Source organism: Apodemus sylvaticus, chromosome 20, assembly GCF_947179515.1.
Source record: "Apodemus sylvaticus chromosome 20, mApoSyl1.1, whole genome shotgun sequence".
NCBI classification, from domain to species: domain Eukaryota; kingdom Metazoa; phylum Chordata; class Mammalia; order Rodentia; family Muridae; genus Apodemus; species Apodemus sylvaticus.
This window is the reverse complement of record NC_067491.1, coordinates 7,824,821-7,846,798: the sequence shown is the minus strand read 5'-3', so window position 1 is coordinate 7,846,798 and position 21,978 is coordinate 7,824,821. Positions and strand designations below refer to the sequence as shown.

Here is a 21,978-nt window from a genome sequence, read left to right as displayed (position 1 = left end):
GGACCCAATTTAAAGATCATACAGATGCTAAAGTGGGGATGGATGTCCAAGCAGACAGCAGCTTAGAAGTTGCACAATAAGTAAACTGCCAGTCACACTGAAAAGGCACAGGCCCTTCTTGGATCCAGAGAAGAGAGGTCAAGAACAAACTGCCACCTACCCAACAGAGAGGAAGAGAAGGTGTAGAGAACCAGGGCATCAAGAAGGAGACCCTGCCAGCACCACCACCCCCGTCCCAAACTCACTGTATTAGTCAGGGACTGGAGGGAAGGTCTGAATTGCAATTGATCAACCGTTATAAGCTTATTTAGTATTTCCTAAGAGATTAATACTCCCGTGGGTCCCTGTTATCAGAGGCACTGCACAGTGAGGTTTCCCTCTATGAGCTCGGTCATAGCAAGATGTCGGGGGAAAGTTCTCTCAAGATTGCAGCATTGGAAGGAGAAAAGTCCTTTTGAAATATGTGAAGTACTCTGATCTTAACATTTGTGCCCCAGAACCCTGTTGGTGAAATTGTAGACTACTGGATTTAGATAAGTCTAATGGATCCAGGGAAATGGAGATAACCCATCTAGACTATGCTGGCATCATGTTTCACCTTAAGGAGGAATGAGCTATGAGACACAAAGTACAAAGTTTACAACCTCAACGTGCAGGCTCCTTAAAATACCAGGACTAAAAAAATGTAATAAGATGACTATAAAATGGTTTCCATACCGTGAGTACAGTGGCATTTAAAATAATTCCTTTTACTTATGCATCATGCTTAGCTACCAAAAATAAAATGTCTGACAGTAATGTTCAAAACAAAACCCAAAATAGCTCTGCCTTCAAAACCAAACCAAAACAAAACAAAACAAATAAAATCATAAAAACCCAGAACCCTTACAAAGAAATAAAATAATAGCAAAACAAACAAACAAACAAAAGAATCAAAACACCAAACTTCTCCAAACAAGCCACTATGGACTTTGAAGAGCTAGAACAAGCATTTAAACGGGACTGGTGACATATACCAGGATATTAGAATTACAGTGCTGGGAAATTTTCAACAATGAATTGTAGCTGTCATTTGCTACTTCCTGGGATCTTTCTTCCACCCTTTTTGCCCCTTTCAACCACCTAACTCTCCATAAGAGTGAAAAAAAAGGGTAGGAAAGGAACAAGGTCTCTGAATAAAGTCAGGGGACAGAAAGGCATAAGTGCTATCATTAGACTACTTCCTGCTGATTAGGGCCACTGAGTTCCTTGGGCCAAGTTTGAACTTTACTATCAGTGTATCTAATTTCTTCTTGTTTCTTCTCTGTGTACTACTACTTTACACACTGCCATCAATAGCAAGCCAAAACCAACAACAACCAACCAACACCACACCAACAGCCCCTCAACTCTTGGGGCCCTAGCATTTATATTTTCTCTGAAAAATCCTCAGAATTTCTAATATCGTACAATTGCAGAATCTAGCTGCAGTTGGAAAAATCACACCCCTGCTAGAGCACGAGGCAAATCATAGTCAGCTGCTGTGGTCAATCTGAAGCTGCTTCATATCCCACACCCGGGATTAAGACAAAAACATATTCTTATACTATTTCTGTGTTTTCAAAAGAAACTAAAACTCCACAAGGCTAACTACAATGATTAACATGCCACCACGGGCCTTGTGAATAAACATCACTTGTGAGCAGACAGGCAATGTAAACAGAAAGGTGAAATTCTATGAGTAAAAAACAAATGTGAGAGATCAAAACTCCTGTAGCAGAAGTGAAGAATGCCTTCCGTTGATGTGCTTCTGGGTCTGCTGGGCATTAGTGCACTGACAAAACAGGCTTGAGGATATCATCATGGAAACGTCAAATTCTGAACAGCAAAGATAGAAAAACATGACCAGCTTGAAATAAGCCATGCCAAAGCAATAACTGTGTGAGAATTACAAAGGTATAATACATGCATAACAAAGTTACCAGTAGAAGATTTAGGCATCAGAAAAAAAAATGTTTTAAGTAATAATCACTGAGAATTTGCTCATCAGACACTGGGCAAGGCTGAGAAAACATGAAGTACTGACATATGGGACATATATCCAAAAGGCACATCTTGTGTATAATTGTCTAACTTCTGAGAATGAAAGAAAATGTGCTAGAAGCTCAAATCTAAATGGATAAAGGACTTTGCCACCAAAATATATACAGGCTATAGAAAGCCCTATAGTTCGTATAGATTAAAAATAATTGGGCAAAGAAAGAAGCACTGTGTAGGTGCTAACCGTATGAAAGAGGGAGAAATGTAATCTCAAGCAGAATGGATTTCACATTAGGAAAAGCAATCAGGCCCAGAAGAGGGGAGTTACATAAAAAGAGGCAGTTTTCCGATAGGAAAGACCATTTAATTTGTGAGCTGAATAACGGCACCGTCTATAAGAGCCCAGAATTGTGAATGGCAAGAAGAAATAGATGCATCTCCTGCTATTGTCACAGACCTGTGAACTGACAAGCCTCCATCCGCACTCATGTAAGAAACCCTTTACTAATGCCCCTGTCACGTTCCCAGGTGCTCATGGGCACACCCAGCTAGACTTCCACAGAAACATTTCTTGTTGGTAGTCTCTTATCTGAGGAGAAGACATGCTTGTTCATGTCTCCCACAAAAAGCCATGCAACACTATGATACGTTTACATGATATTTTGTGAAAAATTCTATAATGGGCAACACTGAGGGTTTACTCTTGCCCATAAACTATTAGGTAAAGGTGTTAGTGTATGTTTCCTAACCTTTTGGTGGGGTTTGGGTACTAAGGGAGTCTTGGACAATGTATAGATCTATAGTATACAGAAGATTTCTTTTTGCTACTATTCTAAAGTGTTCAAAAAAATAAAGATCATTTAAAAATCAAGTTTGAGGGTAAGAACTTCTGTGGCTCAGACAATAATATCCCTTTAAAAAAAAATTATGTCCAGTCAGTGTGAACCTGTTTGAGCAAGTCAATGAACAAAAACTGTACACATTCTTTTCAGCCATTAGGAGCTGTTGTATATATTTTTTCATAATGATATTAATCAGTTATATACATCCAGGCAAAGAAGAGTCCTTATACGTGGGCTGGAGTTGGACATCATGTTTTGATAAGCATAGAATAGCATAGCATTTTATGGTTAAGGAAAAGTTACAGCTCTCATTACAAAAACTCAACATCAACAAAAATTTTACTTTAATAGAAGCAATACAGGTTTTTCTTACATACTCTAGAAATATACACATACACATACTTTTTAACAAACAGCACAGACCTGCAATTAAATTCATGAGCAGTAATCATTAAAGTACATTAACAATAGAGTACAAATAGTCACAGATTTTTCTCAAGTTGCATAATTCAGACAAAAAAAGATAATCTAATTTTATTGCACTGCTCCCCGCCCCTAAAAAAAAGAACACATAGATCTCAGCAGACAGGAGCATTCGTGATCAAGGTCAATGTTGGAAAATAAGTAGCACCTTTAGTAATTAAAATGATTGTCTGTATTTCCAGGAAGTCTAAATAGAGCATTTCTGACATTATAAAGAAAATAAAACTGGTAAGTACCATAAAGTTAACACACTGCATGTCTCAACATTTGCATAGAATGTTTGACTGAGGAAATTAATTAAAATGGCTCCTTTAAGACAGACTATCAATTTACAGTAGGGGAAAGACTCCAAGACATTTCCATCTTACCCTTTGGAACTAGTCAGAGAATTCCCCTCCTATGCCTCAGACCACGTCAGAGGAAACTATGGGACTCTCAACTATCTTGCTCCATTCATTCTTTTCCATGAGGGAATGAATTCCATGAGCCTATGCCTGGCCCTAGAGGACATAAAGATCATTAATCTAGAACTATCCTTGTCCACACAGTATACAAGGAAAGAACAAAGCTTGGAAAATATATTTGAAACAGCAGGCAAAACACATATTCTCACAGAGGAATTGGACATTTGCTTTCAATTTTGTTAAGGAGGAAAATATAGCAATTCTTGTAGGTCCTTCTCTGAAGCATTATGCCCATGTGACAGCACCACAGGATAGGGCCAGGGCCTGAATGCTTCAGGCACTCAGAACATTTCCCTTAAAAGGAGCTCATTACCAAAACAATTTACTGTTGATTCCAATATATCTACATAACATTTAATGAAAATAATATATGCATCTCTATGAAAACACCCGTTCTTTTATTTTGGGGAGGGGGAGGCATCACTTTAATATATGCCTTATTTTCTAAATTAGGAATTGCTACATATGCAAAACTTTCCAGAAACGTACATCAAGATGAACTTACAGTTGCTTGTGGGAAGGCAAAGGAAGAGCAGTCTATCATGTTTCTAAACATCTGCAGGCATTCACACTGAATATTTTATACTTTACTTTCACAAAAAGAGGCAGGTACAGCCATGGCTTATATCATAGAAGAACAGCCAACTGAATCATCTTAGGCGATAAGCAAGGCTATCTTAATCTTATTTCAGGGAATACCCATATTTATGTGACCATGTGGTGGTTTGGCCAGTGGTCATCAAAATACATAGAGGGCAAAACACATTAAGTTTCACTTTGAAATCTTGGAAGCAGAGCTTAAGGCATGATTTACAATTAAAATAAATTTACAGTCTAACTCTGAAACCCATTCTTCTCAGGAACACTTTCAAAAAATAGGTGTGATTATAGTAAAGCATACCTTAAATGTGTCTTATTAGTAACAAGATATAACTTTCCCCCATAATCTTAGTTCCAGTTTAAAACTATAATAAGAAAATACTATTGAAAGCATGTAAGTCCTCATATTTTTTTCGAAATTTCCTTCAAAAAAGGAGAAATTTTCAGTCTAGAAAATATTCATTAACACGTTTAAAATGTTTCAAATAAATTGCTAATCTTAATGACTATTTGGGAAGATCCTTCCATTTCACCTTCATCATAGAAGTTATTGTATGATTAAAGAATGGTATCAAATTTTATCATTATGAAGAAAAGTAATGTCACAGGTACTAAAGCTGTCCACTGTCACAATGATAATGTCAGTTGGTTATATGGCATCAGTCTGGTTGAATATAACCAGCATGCACCTGCCTGGAGAAGAGGGTCTCCCGTATGCACACGAGAATCTCTTGAGCCGTGTCAGTTTATGAACATCCTCATTACAATGGATCCTATAGTAAATGTCCCTAGTGACTACTCAAATACTTGTCTAGGCAGAATACTGTTTCTTGTACTTTACCAAAATAAACTCAGAACCAGTTACAACTCTTCTTCCAGAGATTTATTTCACTATTAATGATTTTTTGGTGCTTTTTTTTTTGGTTTCTAATTGTAGAAACAATATTTATGCAGGCACAGTAGATGTAAAAGGTATTCTCCCACATTAAAGCTTTGGTTACATTGTTGTCAGATACATGCTAAGTATCTAGTTTTGCCTGATAGATCTATGAGTGATGTCCTTTAATTAGATGATGGCATTTATTTAGGAAATACCTTAAAAATAAAGTCTACATATAGGCAAAAGGGTAATTAAAGCAACACTGATAAAATTTCTATTAACATAATACTGGTAGAGAGACCAGTATTATGTTACTCTTTGATATTACCATATCATGTATTGTGCAAAATTCGATAGCATATTACTGTTTGTGCCTTACCTAGAATTCTGTACTACAGCAAGTAGAAGATATTTTTCAAATTGAGCTTACAAACTTTACACTGCAAAGGAGGATTAAGAAATACACTTGTATTGTATAGGAAGAATTACGGAGTGTATTTTAGGAAATATCTTTTTCATTCATCATTATTGACAGCAGGGCTTATACATGTATAGAACTATAAGAAGTGTTAGTGAGAAGATAGGTTCTGTCTTCAGCCTTGTGCTCAGTCGGAGCACTCGGCTACACGTAAACAAAGGTTGTACTCTGCTCTGATGCACTACCTCAAAATGTGGGTATCTAACAAAAGATAACTTAGAGAGGCAAGATGATGCGATGGGTTAATTAAATATAACTTCTACCATTTGTTTAGGTTGAAAAAATATGCTACAAACCAAGATACATTATATTTGTATTATATCCAACTTTCCCAAACCAGCATTTCAATTGGCTGGTCCTTTCTCATGAAGTCCAGAATTACTCAGACTTCAGTCAATACGATGTAGGCTGTAGAAGCGTGGGCCATAGAAACCTGTGGTTACTACAGTGAGTGTCCTCTATACAAAGTAGGTCTAATAAAATTATCATTAGATGCATTACAAATGTAAAGCCTGTTTTATCATGCAAAATAATAATAATCTGGTGTTAATAATCTGATAATATACTGGCCTTCTGTGTTACTGCTGAATGTTGTTCACCTTATTAACAAGCATATATGAAGACCAGACTACAAAAGAGAAGACAATGAAAATGTTATTGAAGTACCACTGCGATGGATGCTATGTGCAGAATATCCAGAAAAAGGGGACAAAATCTTAAAGACTCAATGCATATCTAAACATTACAGGAAAATGAATTCAAATAAAATGGCTGAGAAGGGCGGGAAGGATGGTGAAGCAGCAGGTGCTGGAATAGGTGTGACTCTGTTCAATGCCAATGCTAATTTTTCTCAATGCAGAAACAGTTGAAAATGTCATTCATAGCACCATCGCAACTTGTTCCAGGCTCTTTCCATCGATGTATCGGAGAAAGCAAGATGAGAACTTCTAATCTTATAATACTGTGTGAAGATGCAAATTCTATTGCACATGAACACTCAAAGACTAAAGTTTGCATGATAAAAATGATGGCCTCAGTGTGTTGTTCATTTAAGTGTGCTAACAGAAACAACTTGTGTTTTTATTACATCAGAGTTTCTGACATGTATGTCTCTTGACTTTTTACCTGTGCCCTCAAATGTGCAGGAGCATATGGACACACAGAGGTCAAATCTGTAAAAGTGATGGGATTGTGAAGACTTTAAAACAATCTGAGTGACTTGTATAGATCTGCATCTATCGCCTCATTGTATTGACACCACCATGGCGTACCACTGTTAACTCTAGTTCTTGAAGGCCCGAGACACTTTCAGAAAACCGGGGAAGATTCCAGAAGGCAAGTGTCAAGGACAGATTTACTTTGCTAGATTGTCAAATCGGATTCAATTATGTATTTATCCTGCATCTGGGAAAAATTCACATTTGAAAGAACACCAACTACTTTCCATTCTCAGAACTCTCAGGCCTCGAATCAGAAGGGTCTTTTCTGTATGTGAAGATGTGTAGTTCTGACCTGAAGTGCATATCGCCTCAGGGAAGCTACTCTTGCAATAACAAAGGAGTAAGGGCACCTGTACCACAGAGGACATCATGTGGAAAATGGCGGGCTGAGATTGATCTCCTCAAGCACGGAGGAAGGGATGCATTAGCTCTCCAAAAAGTCTAGCAAGAGAGGACCACAAAAGCAGTTAACAGCTTTGTTCTCTATTGAACAAGGAACATGCTAAGAGGACGCCAAAAGGTAACAATAAAGGGTATGTTTTTTTTTCCTTTTTTCAAATAAAGAATGTAAACATACACTGTCCCAATGCACTGAATTATTTCATAAACATTTCTTGATTTCTGAAGCCATCCGATAAATGGGATAGTCACTAAAATCAAACCCATGTTTTGGAGTTTTACAGTTTATAGTTTACACCAATGGGTGGCAACAGATATAGGGATAGTTTGTGTGTAATAATAAATGATTTCTTCTGTTCCAACTTCAGGGAAAATTTATGTCATAGGGGTCCTATAAACATGCCATAATTTATATGATACAAGGTTTTATGAACGCACTGGAAGCTCTGATAATTTGAGATCATGTGAACTAATGAGAAGTGGGCAGTTTGCTGTGTTTACAGTTGCTAATGGGCATACAACAAATCATTAGATTGGAAGTTAGGTCTAAGTTCCAAAATGAAGTTTATACTGTTATATCTGCCTTCCTACCTGCTTATGATACAGTCATCTGTATTTGGAAGTTGAGTGAATACCCTATGGACTCTTTCTGCTTTGCCATAAACCAAAGATTAAAATTTGGTTTGACAATACATTTTTAACATGAATTTCCTGAGCTGGCGCATGTGTATCTCTCTCACTCTCTTCTCTTTCCTCTCTCTCTCTCTCTCTCTGTGTGTGTGTGTGTGTGTGTGTGTGACATTCTATCGTATCAAGTTAATGACTTCTTGCATGTCTTTGGCTTTGGTTTAAGCATTAAAAGGCATTATGTAGGCAAAATTTGTGTCACAGACCTCTTACCCCCTGTTCTAATTTGCATTCGCCCAATAAATTGAGCCAAACTTTTGGGATATTTTATGAAAGGTGAGAAATTATATGAGTTTTTCCTTTCTTTATAAGGCATTCTTTGGATAAATGTAATTTCAACTATTGATAACATCTACAATTACGTTTATAATTTACCATATTAATTGTCAGGTCATAGGGAAAGATGCCAGTGGAGAAACAGTTATGTCCTTACAGCATACTTTTGAACATACCAAATTGAACTTTTATTTGATTTCTGGTGTCTGGATGGAGCATGTGACCATGTGAGGGAAGGTGGTTGGAACACAGCACAGAAAGGGGAAGTCTGTGAGTCATGTGAATTTATACTAAAAAAAAAAAAAAAAAAAAAAAAAAGCTGGAACTGCTAGGCCAGAACAAGTCCATACCTACTTATCTATGAATGATAGTTAAAAATCAAAAAATTATGAGATGTTTAACAAATGACAAAATATATGATCTAGCTGATGATCATTACTTGTTAGTAGTCCCTTTCATTTTGAGGAGCCATCCACATTATAGACGTCCACATTTATGTCATGTTTGTAGCATGACTCTACACATCAGGGTGTGTGCTTTGCAATCCTTCCACTTTCTTAAAAACAAAAATCAAAACAATAGCCATGATAAATGACATGATCATGACAACTGAAAAGCAAGGAAAGAAATGTAATGTGGTTTTGGTTTGATTCATCAGCAACTGACATCACCACTTCCCAGGGAGAAAGGCCGGCATTGGAATCCACCAACAGCATCGCCTCACACAGGTGGTAGAGCACAAGGACTTTGACTGCGGTTTCCACGCTCACTTCCTTACTGCCTTTCTCCTCCTGTTGTCTGATAGTTATATTAGTTTTTAAAGATATTTTCAAAGAATGCAAAAAATTCTTATTTATGGTAGACTAGGAGGATTTCTTCAGAAAAACAGAAGTGAATATGAAAGAAGAAATCATATAACAAAAGTGATTCAAGATTGGGTGGGATTAACTTTTCTTTAAAGTCATATGGTGTCACATATTGCCCTGATTTCTCTACAATATTGGCACATCTTGTTTTTATTAAGTAATTGAAAATTAGAAACATTTTCAAAGGAAGCAATCGATGAATGAAGAAAACCCAAATATGAACCTATAAACCACATGTATGAAGCAGTGTATGATTGTTATGAGCAAATCAAAACTTTAATGATATCATGAAAATGTGGTGTTTACGTAGAGTCTAAGAAATCAGAATAGCATCCACCTCTATTGAAAGAGGAAGAAGAAGAAGAAGAAGAAGAAGAAGAAGAAGAAGAAGAAGAAGAAGAAGAAGAAGAAGAAGAAGAAGAAGAAGAAGAGAAGAGAAGAAGGAGGAGGAGGAAGACATTGTTAAGAGTGACTTCAATAATTCAATAATAAAAAACTAAAGTCTTCCTATATTTATCAGAAAATGAGACATGAGACATACACGAACATTTAGTTTCAGTTGCTATGTACCTAATAATAAATTACAGACCTCTCAAAGAGTGTTGTAAGAATGAGTTTGAATTCTAGACACCTTAAGTTTGGAAAAGCAAAATGCTACAATAACCTGAGCAATCATTCTCTGCCATGTTGCTACTGTGTTATAAACTACAGACCTGTCAATCCTCACAGCCTATATTGCCAGAATTGTCCTGGGGACACACTTCAGCTTCCAGGTTCTATTCTCAGCTGTATGTAGTCCAATCAGTAGAGGGCAGAATTTTCTAGTGTTTCCCCTCTTTTCTACCATGAGGTATCTTCTGGAATGGAATTCAAGACCTTGGTTTGTTTTCTGATTTTGCCTACTGTAGTAAAGAATTATAAGTCTTCGTTAGCAGGCTCAGAAATGACCCCTGGTCTTGTCAGTTCTACTCCTATGAGTAGAACTCATGAGATTAAGTTTATGTCACTACTTTGTGCTGGGGAAAAATAGAATCTAGACTACTTGAACATGTCAGTTCTTCTGATCTGTTTGACTTGGATAGTTCAGCAGACCATTAAATCTGCATTGAGCCCTGGTTTTAAAGAAAGTTATCAAAAGATGTACATCACGGCTTAAGAGGTTTTTAATGTCAATGGATTCAGATGACTGTTCAGTGCAATCGTTGAATTTTAAATCAATGTATGTGTTAGGTATGAGTTCTAGAAATTAATGGAGGGGTTCTATTGTCTATCACCCGTCGCTAATTGTGACCTTTCAAAGAAACTGTGTGAACAGGTGTGTGGATTTAACTGGCACAAGTGTGACAGATTGATGGTGAAAACTAGTTCTGTTTGGTTTTAGCCAAACTTATCCATGTAAATTTTTTTCCCTTTACCTTTTTCTGAGTTAAAGCACTTTGATTTTTTCCACTGTAGACCGTTATTTTTAATCCAGACTTGCAAGACTGCATGCAAACATAATACATTTCCGCTTCCTGGAGGAATTTTTCTCCTTTGACTTAAAAATGACTATGATAATAATTTTTTCAAATTCATTTATTTCTTTATGATCTCCCAATACTCAGTGTTTGCGTGGATACATGTGTAATTCTTTGTGTGTTGAAAAGAAAAAAATGATTGTCCTCAATTCACTTCATGACTTAATAGCAGATGAAAAAATGAACCTTCCAGAGAGTCATTATGTGGAATTAATATTGAATTGTGCTTAGGTAAGCCAAGGTCTGGGATGCAGAAGATTTAAAAAATTCTTTGTTTTCATCACAACTCAGAAGGGCAGATGAGCAACTGCGTGGATTTTCTACATGCACAATCTCAAAAGTTAACCATCGCAACAAATGTTAAAGTGTTAATTTATAGTATGTCATTGAGGAAGATGCCAGTTTTGTTACTGTTTGTGATCTTATTGTTGCAGCTAAAATTCTTTGCAATTCTTTGAAAAAAAAAACACACACAAAGAAAGTCATAATTAAATTCATGAACACTGATTCGGAGATGAGACTTGTTAAATACTACTTTCTTTGTCCCTGTCTGAGGGAGGATTGTGTGCATTGGAAACTTTGACAGTAACTTCGTCCTGTTTAGGTCTGCTAAAGGCCTCCATTTCTCTGGACGGCTGCGTAGCTGGTTTCTTCTTCCTTGCCTTCTCTCTCTTCCTTTCCTTGTCGAGAAGTCTATAGTTTATAGCATTGCCAATCATTAGGTAAGTGCCTGAAAATAACACGACTGCCCCACTGGCTACGTACAGGTATTTATATTCTCCAGTTACATCAAGCAATTTACCTATAAGACAAAGAAGATCCTTTAAGGAGGCATGATAAGATGATAACATAACAACCAGAAGAAACTTCCTCAAACAAACTGTATTTCTCTCATTTAAATTAAGTATCAAGTTACACTTAAAACAGAAAATATTCTAGATGATGTTCCTATATATATTCAGATATTTACAGCATTAACCTGTACCAACATCTCACATTTACTGAAGACTGTTTCTGCCAATAAAATATAATCAAGGTATAGATAATAATCAAGATATTTTAGGCATACATGTGTTTGCATATTAATACATAGGGACATAAGGCAGTTTTTAGTATACAGGCATGTGGTTTCATATGTATTTAACTATTAATTTGCATCAGGCATTTTGAGATTTATATCACTTTCCATGTTTGTGTGTTTGTTATTTATTTATTTGTATTGTTTTGTTATAGCAAAAAGCAGAAAAAGGCTTATTCAATGTGGCCACCTTAGGAAGAGGGACAAAGAATTCCACAAAACCCTCCAATTCCATTTCTGGGTCCTGAAAAAAAATCAAAATTTACATGGAGTACCAAGGCTATGGACTGTTCATCAGACTCAGGTCCAAGCATGATCACCGGCCACTGGCCCTTCCTGTCTGGGTTTCAGTTTCATCCTGTAAGGCAGTTCTCACAGATAGTTAGAGCTGTGGGGAAGGTCCTCTCTGGTTGGCTCCTTTCTGTCCTCCCAGCATGGAACTCCTGGGGAAGTTCCCATTGCTCCGGGCCCCATTGTTTCAACTGCCTTGATGACTATGATGCAGTTGAAACAATGCAATCTTCAGGGTTTTTTGCCAAACCAGTTACAACAGTACCTATGCATCACAATTAAAGCTGCATTGCTGCTGCATTGCTGGAGATGTACAACCTGCAGGTAGCTCAGTGGTCTCTTTTCCTTTCCTGTGCTTACTGCTTTTTTCTACTTTCTTTCCATAATTTATGGGATTTTTTTTATTTGTACTAGATCCCAGTCACAGCCCCACTCTCCTCTCTTCCCAGTCCAGCCCTTAGTTTGGAAAGACCCATTAGGATTTCATATTGCTCATTGATGGCTTCACAACACTCATCACAGGCTGAGCTTTTGAATGTGATTAAAGAGCCAGCACTCTGTGAACTATGAATTGCCTTGTTTTTTAAAATTAATTTTCATTGTTATAGTTAGAAGAACAGGGCCTGGTTTCTTTCTAATTTTTAAAAGATCTATTTTAGTGTGTGTGTGTGTGTGTGTGTGTGTGTGTGCTTATTCACATGTATTTTGCAGGTGTCCCTTAGAGCTGGAGTTATAAGCCTTTGTCACCTCCCTAATGGCAGTACCAGGAACTGAATTCTTGTCCTTTGCAACAACAGCATGTCCTCTTCAACTGTCGGGCCATCTCTCCGGTCTCTGGATTGTGGACTTTTAAATGAGGTCAAATGGCTCATATTCTTAACCATGTGGTAAGACATTTTCACAGAACTATAGGTATTGTACCACTTTGGAGGCTAAAACCTTGGTTTTATGGAATGGAAAACTAGCCTGGAAGAATCTGTTCTATTTGACTAAAAGTTGCCTGGAGTCATGGAAGCTAAAGGTCAGCTGACTCTAACGCTTTTTTCCAGTGTACCCTTAGTTTTTCCTTCTTTGTATGCAAGCATTGCATTCTTAATAATTCCCAAGAATGGACACACTTTAATGTCCAGTATTGTTATTACTTATAACTTAATATCCCAAGTAATTGTGATGTAGACTTTCAAGTTGCATCTGCTTGGTCCGATTGCCAAATGTTTTGATGGCAATATAGTTAGTACTAAATTGAGCTCTTTGAAACATTCTGACTTGAGAGAATTTCTCAGCTTTAATGAGGAGTAATTATAACGCAGCAGTTAGGGTTAGGTGAGCTTGAGTAAGCACCATGCATACGTGGTGGAAATTTTACATTCTCAGGGTTCTGAACAAGAGGGAGCAGACCAAGAACCTAAAGAAGTGAGCCTGGTATTCATGGCACACATATGAGCCTTGCTGGAGATGATCCCACCACAAGTAATCAGTAACATCACTACCATGGCCACCACCCAAAAACTTGTAAAAATCTAAACACTAAAGAAGGTTTTAACTTAAATCCATCAGGGAAAGCATTTTCTATTTACCTTTATATTGGAAACTTAAATGGTAGAACTATCTACCACAGTTTTCTTCTGGAAGTATTCTCAATATATTTCAAAGGTAAGGCATTGAAACAATCCACAGAAAGGCCAACAAAACTCAGTGGTTCTATAATGTCTATTTTAACCATTTTTTTTCCTCCCACTGGTTTTTCATCTCTTCTTCTTTCTTTTGTCCTGTTTCTCTAACCCCTTGTGTCTTTCTTTTTAAAAAAAAAATAAAAATCAGGCCATTTTCTCAACATGTATTTTCCCACTGATTTTCTCAGTAGGAAGTTTAGAATAGATGCTTCCATGGCCATTTCTGAGGACATTGCAGTTCCTGAAAGTCTACATCTCAACCTTGTCATTTACAAATATGGGGCAGAAATCACTCAAAAATATGAACTCTAATGTACTCTCATACTATATCAATGATATTAACTTAAGCTCTTAACTCTGCAAGCCCGAGATCTTAAATTTTGGGTTGGATCGACCAATTATGAAACTTTCAGGTGTAAAACCTCTCTAGTCTTTAAGGCAACTAACGTTAATCACACACTGATCGTCCAATAAAGCACACTAATCACCACAGATAAAGTACTTGTTCCCAGACACTTATTATTCTGCTGTCCTTGATGAGAAATATTCTTACCAGCCAAAGGAGGGCCGAAAAGAACTGGGCAACACTCCACAATGGTTGTCAGTCCCACAGCACTGGAGAACCTGGTAGGTCCAACAAGGTCCATAAGACATTCAAAGAGGAGGCTGCTAATACTTCCAAATCCCAAGCCAAAAAATATGACGTAGACGACCAAGGCTGAGTAGTCATGTGCAAAAGGGCATAAGAGATGGCATATGCCGGTAAAAATGATGGCAAAGCTGAAGAGGTACTGGATTCGTGGACGGATCAAGCTAGTGTTGGCTATCAATCCTACAGAAGGCCGAGCAAACATATCGACAAAAGCCATCACAGACAGTAATAAAGCTGAGTTATAGTCATCCACTCCTTTGTGTTTAGCATATGGAGCCAAGAATATAATAGGGGCAAACATCCCTAAAAACAATATGACATTTCCAGATAGGTAGATCAAAAATCCTCTATGCGTAAAAAGGCTGAAATCTAAAAACTTATTAATCTTTTCCGCTGTTGATACCTTACTGGCTTTCTTCGTACTTGAATCATGTCTTGAGGCAACCTTAGTTTTAGACTTCTTAGCACGTGGACTTGCCTGGACAGGTCTCATGAGGCACCCGGCCACACAGGAGTGCAAAAATATGCCTCCCAAAATCAAAAAACTCCCCTTCCAGCCATAGCTGTTGAATAGGTACTGATTGAAAGGAGCCAGTGTGCTTAGGAAAACAGGACTTCCAGCCATGGCACAGCCATTTGCAAGGGGTCGTCTCCTATAGAAGTATTTTCCGATTATTGTTAAGGCTGGTTGCAGGTTGAATGCTAATCCTAAACCTAAAACATAAAAGGGAAAACAAGGCAAAGAGAAAGAAAACAATATCACATTATTACTCACCAGAGTAATTCCTCAAAATGTCCACTATAGAGGAGAAGACAATCAGACATGAAGCACCAGGACATTGTGATCTTTGAGGATTATAAACAGAAATCCACTATACAAAAACAAACTAAATTGGCTTTCATAACTAAATGTAGTAAAACTGTTTCAGAGTCCTTTGTTTTAAGGCAGAGAAATAAGGCACTACTGGGGTATGAAAGAAACACCACAAAATAGGCTAGAGCAAGGAGTAAATTATGAATTCTTAATCAGAATTGTATAATCCCGCAGATAAATTGATTCCTTCCTTTTCAAACATTTTTACATGCAAATAAATAAACTAGATTTAATAGATTTAAAAATGTGGGTGCTCTGCTATCTCAGTAATATGAATTATTCAGACTAAAAGGGTCACAATTTTGACCCTTTTGTGCCTCCTCACAGAGATTTTGTTCAATACCACGCAATAATGAAACAGAAAAATGTTTATTTCATTATATATCCAACACATTCTAAATTTGATATCTAGAGAGCTATACATGGGTTCATTAAAAATGATCTCCTTTTTTTGAGTCTGGAATATACTTTATTTTAGGGAGCTTTAGTTGACTCTTTGGAGCCAAGCTCCCACACTAAGATTGCCCAAAGTGTGGGTTCTTGCAGATCACCCAGACATGATCCTATTCAGCAGTGTGGATGAATAGTCCTTTTCAAAGCATATAAAATGATTTATGTAAAGTACCTCCTTATTTATACTATTATTTATACCTTACTATTTATACTATTCTATTTCTAAAGGATGATTAAGGTGTGAATCCTTTACCCTACTACTTTGGATAATTAAAAACTATATTGTTGGATATATTCTGGGATATGTATCAGTACATATAAATGATCAAACCCTTGATGACATTTTTTTAAAAATAAATTTCTTCTAAAACCTGTGAAGAGAGCCCAACAATGCACTTTCAGGAAAACAGGGCAGATCCTCTCTAACTTTCCCTCCGGGACACCACTGATATATGTAGCACTGATGTAGCTGGGCAGATTCTTAGAGGTTTCTGGGCAGGCACCTTGTCAGCAGAGGAAGTTGAGCTAAGAACCCAGGTAGTAGATGTAGTTTATCTTTATTCGCCTTCTTGCTGAAAAAGATGAAGACTTTCGCCTGAAATACTGCACTGTGGTTCATTCTAGAAAAGACCATGCAGTGGTTCGTTATGAGGACACCACATTCTAGAATGACCAAGGCCACCAAGACCCAGACATATGAGATTGAGTGTGAATAGCAGTGACTATAATGAAGACCCAAGTACTGGAAAGTCAAAACAAGGGTGTCATTGTCTCGCCTCCTGTCTTCTCTAGTGAGAAACAAGAGAGTCAGGATGTCTGTGTGCATGGAAGATGGCAGTCTCCCCACATCAGTCTTTGGCTTTGATATGGTCATGCTTTGTATTTAAAATATCAAAAATGGGGGTTGCAAATTGGTACAACCACTCTGGAAATCAGTCTGGCGGTTCCTCAGAAAACTGGGCACCTCACTTTTGGAAGATCCTGCTATACCACTCCTGCCTGGGCACATACCCAGAAGATTCCCCAGCATGTAATAAGGATACATGCTCCACTGTGTTCATAGCAGCCCTATTTATAATAGCCAGAAGCTGGAAAGAACCCAGGTATCCCTCAACAGAAGAGTGGATGCAAAAAATGTGGTATGTATACACAATGGAGTACTATTCAGCCATTAGAAACAAGGAATTCATGAAATTCTTAGGCAAATGGATGGAGCTGGAGAACATCATGCTAAGTGAGGTAACCCAGACTCAAAAGATCAATCATGGTATGCACTCACTAATAAGTGGATATTAACCTAGAAAACTGGAATACCCAAAACATAATCCACACATCAAATGAGGTCCAAGAAGAACAGAGGAGTTGTCCCTTGTTCTGGAAAGACTCAGTGTAGCAGTATAAGGCAAAACCAGAACAGAGAAGTGGGAAGGGGTGGGTGGGAGAACAGGAGGAGGGAAGGGGGCTTATGGGACTTTCAGGGAGTGGGGGGCTAGGAAAGGGGAAATCATTTGAAATGTAAATTAAAAATATATCGAATTAAAAAAAAGAAAAAAAATGGGGGCAGGCAAAAACCTCTGGGAACCATGACAACAGGCCCTTAAGATCAGAATAAAACATCAAAACCTAAAAAAAAAAAAATCAAAAATGTCATATTAAAAGCCATAGCCACATGGCGAGGTGACAAACACCAAGACTGATCATCACTATCACTGTAGTTCTTTACTTTCGTTACTCTTAGTGTGTAATCCAGTTGGGTCTGGAACTCACTGTGCAGACCAGACCAACATTAGACTCACAATTTCTTGCTTCAGTTTCCCCTATGCTGGTTTTACAATAATATATATTATATAGGATGCTAATATATAATATTATAATAGAGCAGTCATGTATTATAATATCTGCTATTCATTATCTTCTTTTTTGTTTTTTATTTTATTTTGTTTTGTTTTTTGGATTTGGTTTTTTTTGAGACAGGGTTTCTTCGTATAGCCCTGGCTGTCCCGGAGTTCACTCTGTAGACCAGGCTGGCCTTGAACTCAGAAATCTGCCTGCCTCTGCCTCCCAGAGTGCTAGGATTACAGGCGTGCACCACCACCGCCTGGCTTATTCATTACCTTCTAAAGTCTGATTTTTTTTCTTCAGCAAATGACTTACAAGTTAAAATCTAGACTGACCTCAATTCAAAACTGAAGATGAAATGTTAATTTAGCTTTTATTATCCAGGAGTCTATTTTTTTCTTAAAATATAAAATGTAGATTTTTTTAAAATAAATTTCATTGATAAGGAAAATAAATTTGATATCTCCACAAATGCAGTTTAGGTTATTTTCAGTGAAAGGGATTCTCTCATAAGGCACAAAAATGCCATTCCCAAGGTCTGTGTGAGCATCTGTCAGCAGGTAATTGCAACAAGAAAAAGGCTAAATAGCTCTCTCTGCCACTTATTAAAACATAGTTTAGAAGAGTTTTATTTGGATGTTCGATGAATATTATCCCAACATATCTACTTGACACCACTTTTAACATTATTAGGGATAAGTCAGAAATCCTAAGTAGAAATAAAAACATGTTTTATAAGTGAAGTTCTCATACTGGAAGTTATTTACACCACCATCTCATCTCACTCAAGAGTAAAACATCACCAAGCCGAAAGCAACTGAAGCTGCTTCCATTTCTATACCTGCAGGATGACCCTGGCAAAACTGTATGGTAACTTTTTAAAAAAATCATTTATTCCTACTCCAGGTAGTATTTTCATGTGTCAGATTAAAAATACCTCAGAATAGAATTTGCTTATCAAAATAAACTCAAACAAGGCATCAGGTACTATTTCTTGTTCATGCTTTTCCTACAGTTCAGAAGAAAGCAGAACATGGCTTACCTCCAATGAAGCCAACGGTGAGATAAAGCTCTATCACGCTGTTGCTGAAAGAGGCCAAGATCATTCCCATGCAGCATAACAATCCTCCCACTATCACCACAGGACGGCTGCCATAGTTATTCACCAACACACTACTGATGGGACCTGAGACAGACAAAGGATTAAAAAAAATATTAGTTGAAGGGGAACATAGATTTATCCGTAACACTCCTTGGTTCTGAGAGGTGAGACAGTGCAGTTCAGTGATCAGAAAAAGATCAGTTCACAAGACCAGTTCATTCGTAATATGCGAACATACATTACATTGACTGGTTTGTTTTTAACTGTTGTTTGAATTGCTTTTCTGAGATGGGAGATGGGAGTCCAGGACTAGGGTGATTGTCCTATCTCAAAGGGCTCATTATAGGGAACTAGAAAAAAAGAATTGCCACTTCCAGCTGGTGAGTTACTTAATTTACTTTTTAAGATTAATTTTAATATTCTTGTGAGTATGTGTGTGTGTCTTTGTGTTGAGTATGTATGTGTATGTGAATTTTTGTTTGTGTATGTGTTTATGTGGGTGTCTGTGTGTGTAGTGTGTGTCTGTGTGTGTGTGCATGTGTGCCTGTGTCTCTGTGTGTGTACAGTGTATATATGTGGGTCTGCATATGTTGTATGTCTGTGTATGTCTGTATGTGCAGTATGGCTGTGTGTCTCAAAGTGTGTTTCTGTGAGTTTCTGTGTGTGTTTCTCTCTGTGTGTATAATGTATGTGTGTGTGCGTGTGTGTGTGTGTGTGTGTGTGTGTGCGTGTGTCTGTGCGCATGCGCGCGCGCACGTGTGAAAACAAGACTAAGAGGCAATAAAATTCCCGATAGCTAGTGTTACAGCTGCCAAATGTGGGTTCTGGGGACTGAAATCAGGTCTTCGGCAAGAGCAACAAGTACTTAACCTCTGGGTTCACTGCCTCAGTCCCTGTTGAGTGTTTAAATCATATTATATAAAACACATGTAAATAAATTGGAAACATTTAATATAGAGTTTGTAAGACTAATATCAATCTAATGAAATGCAAAATTTTCAGTGAAACACAGTTAATAGGCCTCAACCATCTTTAGAATGATAGTAAATTATGTTATAAAAGATCCAGGAATTATAAAGCTTTAGTTTACATTTCTGAAATAATGTGTATATAGGCATATAAGTTATTAACTAGAGCTTAAGTTGTTAGTTATACTCATATATGACTGTTCTTTACAATCACATTTTATTTGTTCTTAATTTTAAGGTTTTATTTTTATAAATGTGTGCAGTATGTGTCGTGTGCACTACATCTGTATGTGTGTGCATATGTGTATGCATGTTTGTGTGTGTGCATGTTTTGCATGTGTCTGTGCTCATAAATGCATGTGTGTCTGTGCAAGCATGCACTTGTGTAGACAAACACATTCATGGGTATATGCAAGCTATTGATGCCACACTCAGAGGCTATAACGGTATTAGGTTCCCTAGGGCTGGAACTATTTCTCAGGCCCACACTTCCTTCCTTAAGATGCTGATTGTTGCAGATGCCTCAAGCCATCAGCAACCACCAGATGAGACTCGTACTGCAATTCTCTGCCTGCCAGTCCCTCAGGGACGCAGAAACAGGAAGCTCCATCCAGCCCCCTCTGCAGTCTATTTCCCTTGGCCACAATTACACCTGAATTCCTGGAGACTGGCTGCTGTCTAGGACAAGCAGTGGCCTACAACAATCAAGGAACACCCATCAGCTCTATTTGCATCCTTGGAGGCCTGACTCCAACCAGAACAAACAGAATCCTGAAGTCATCAGGGCCAACCAGCTAGGCATACATCCCTGGAAGCCTGCTACCACCAGGAGCTACCAGCTCTACTGACAACCTACATGCCTGCTCCCATCAGGTACAGACCTGCCAACACTAGGGAGAACTAGATTGTTAATGGTCAAGAGCACAATCAACAAAAGTCAAAGCAATATGCCACCACCAGAATCCAGCTATCCTAATACAGCATGCTCAGAATATCCTCACACCCGAATAGCAAAAAATGACCTTCAATCTAATCTTATAAAGATAAAAGCCTTTAAAGAGAAAAGAAAGGAAAGAGTCCCTTCATGAAATACAGGAAAACACAGTCAAACAGGTAGAAGTCCTTAAAGAGGAAATGAATAAATATAATGAAATATAGGAAGAGGTGACAGAAATAAACAAAATTGCTCAAAAATGAAAATGAAAATAGAAACAAAGAAAACCCAAAGTGAGGGAATTCTGGAGATGGAAAACCTTGGAAAGAGAACAGGAACTACAAACACAAGCATCACCCACAGAACAAGAGATGGAAGGGAGAATCTCAGGCAAAGAAGACACCATAGAAGAAAATGATACATATGCCAAAGAAAATGCTAAAGCAAAAAGTTGCTAACACACAACTATTAAAGACCAAACCTAAGAATAATAAGAGTAAAAGAAGATTTCTAGCTTAAAAGGGCACGAAAATATCTTCAACAAAACTATAGAAGAAAATTTCCCTAATCTAAAAAAATACTAGATGCTTATAAATATGTATTAGAAGCTCACAGAACACCACATGGAGTGGACCAGCAAAGAAATGCAATAAGCCATATAATAAGAAAACACTAAATGCGCAGAAAAAAGAAAGAATATTAAAAGCCATGAGGGATAAAGGCCAAATAGCAAAGGCAAGACCTATTAGAATTACATCAGATTTCTCAAAAGAGACTTTAAAGGCCAGAGACCCTGGGAAGATGTTTCACAGTCTCTAAGAGATGTCAGTGGTGCCATCCAGGACCACTAAATTGAGAAACATTTTCAATCACCATAGATGGATAAAACAAGGTATTCTATGAAAAAACCAAATTTAAGCAATATTTTTTCTACCAATCCAGTTCTACAGAGGATACCAGAAGGAAACCTCCAATACAAGAAGCATAACCATACTAATGAAAATACAAGAAATAGATAATTCTACACAAGAAAACTCAAAAGAAGAGAAACACACATACACACACACACACAATACATGCACATGCACACATTTATACACACACAAACACCACCAACATCAAAATAACATAAAGTAACAATCATCGATCATTAATAGATCTCAATATCCACACTTGAATCAAGTGGAGACATAAAAAGAATCCATCATTCTGCTGCATACAAGAAACACACTGCATCAAAGATAGACATTAACTCAGAGAAAAGGGATGGAAAAAGTTTTCCAAGGAAATGGATCCAAGAAAAACAAGCTGGAGTTAGCCATTCTCTATCTAATAAGTAGACTTTCAACCATGTAACCAAAAAAGATGTAGAAGGACACTTTA

The 21,978-nt window shown here is 37.4% G+C and overlaps 1 protein-coding gene across 1 annotated transcript in view; it reads right to left on the bottom strand.

Moving 5' to 3' along the window:
- Positions 1-9,682: 9,682 nt before the first annotated feature.
- Positions 9,683-21,978, bottom strand: part of Slc16a7 (solute carrier family 16 member 7) — a 161,205-nt gene continuing 148,909 nt past the window's right edge. The window contains exons 6-8 of the mRNA XM_052165800.1: positions 18,634-18,777; positions 14,327-15,139; positions 9,683-11,533 (exon numbers count right to left, since the gene is read on the bottom strand). Of these exons, the coding sequence (XP_052021760.1) occupies positions 11,256-11,533; positions 14,327-15,139; positions 18,634-18,777 (1,235 nt within the window). The 3' untranslated portion in view covers positions 9,683-11,255. The remainder of the gene's footprint in view (positions 11,534-14,326; positions 15,140-18,633; positions 18,778-21,978) is intronic.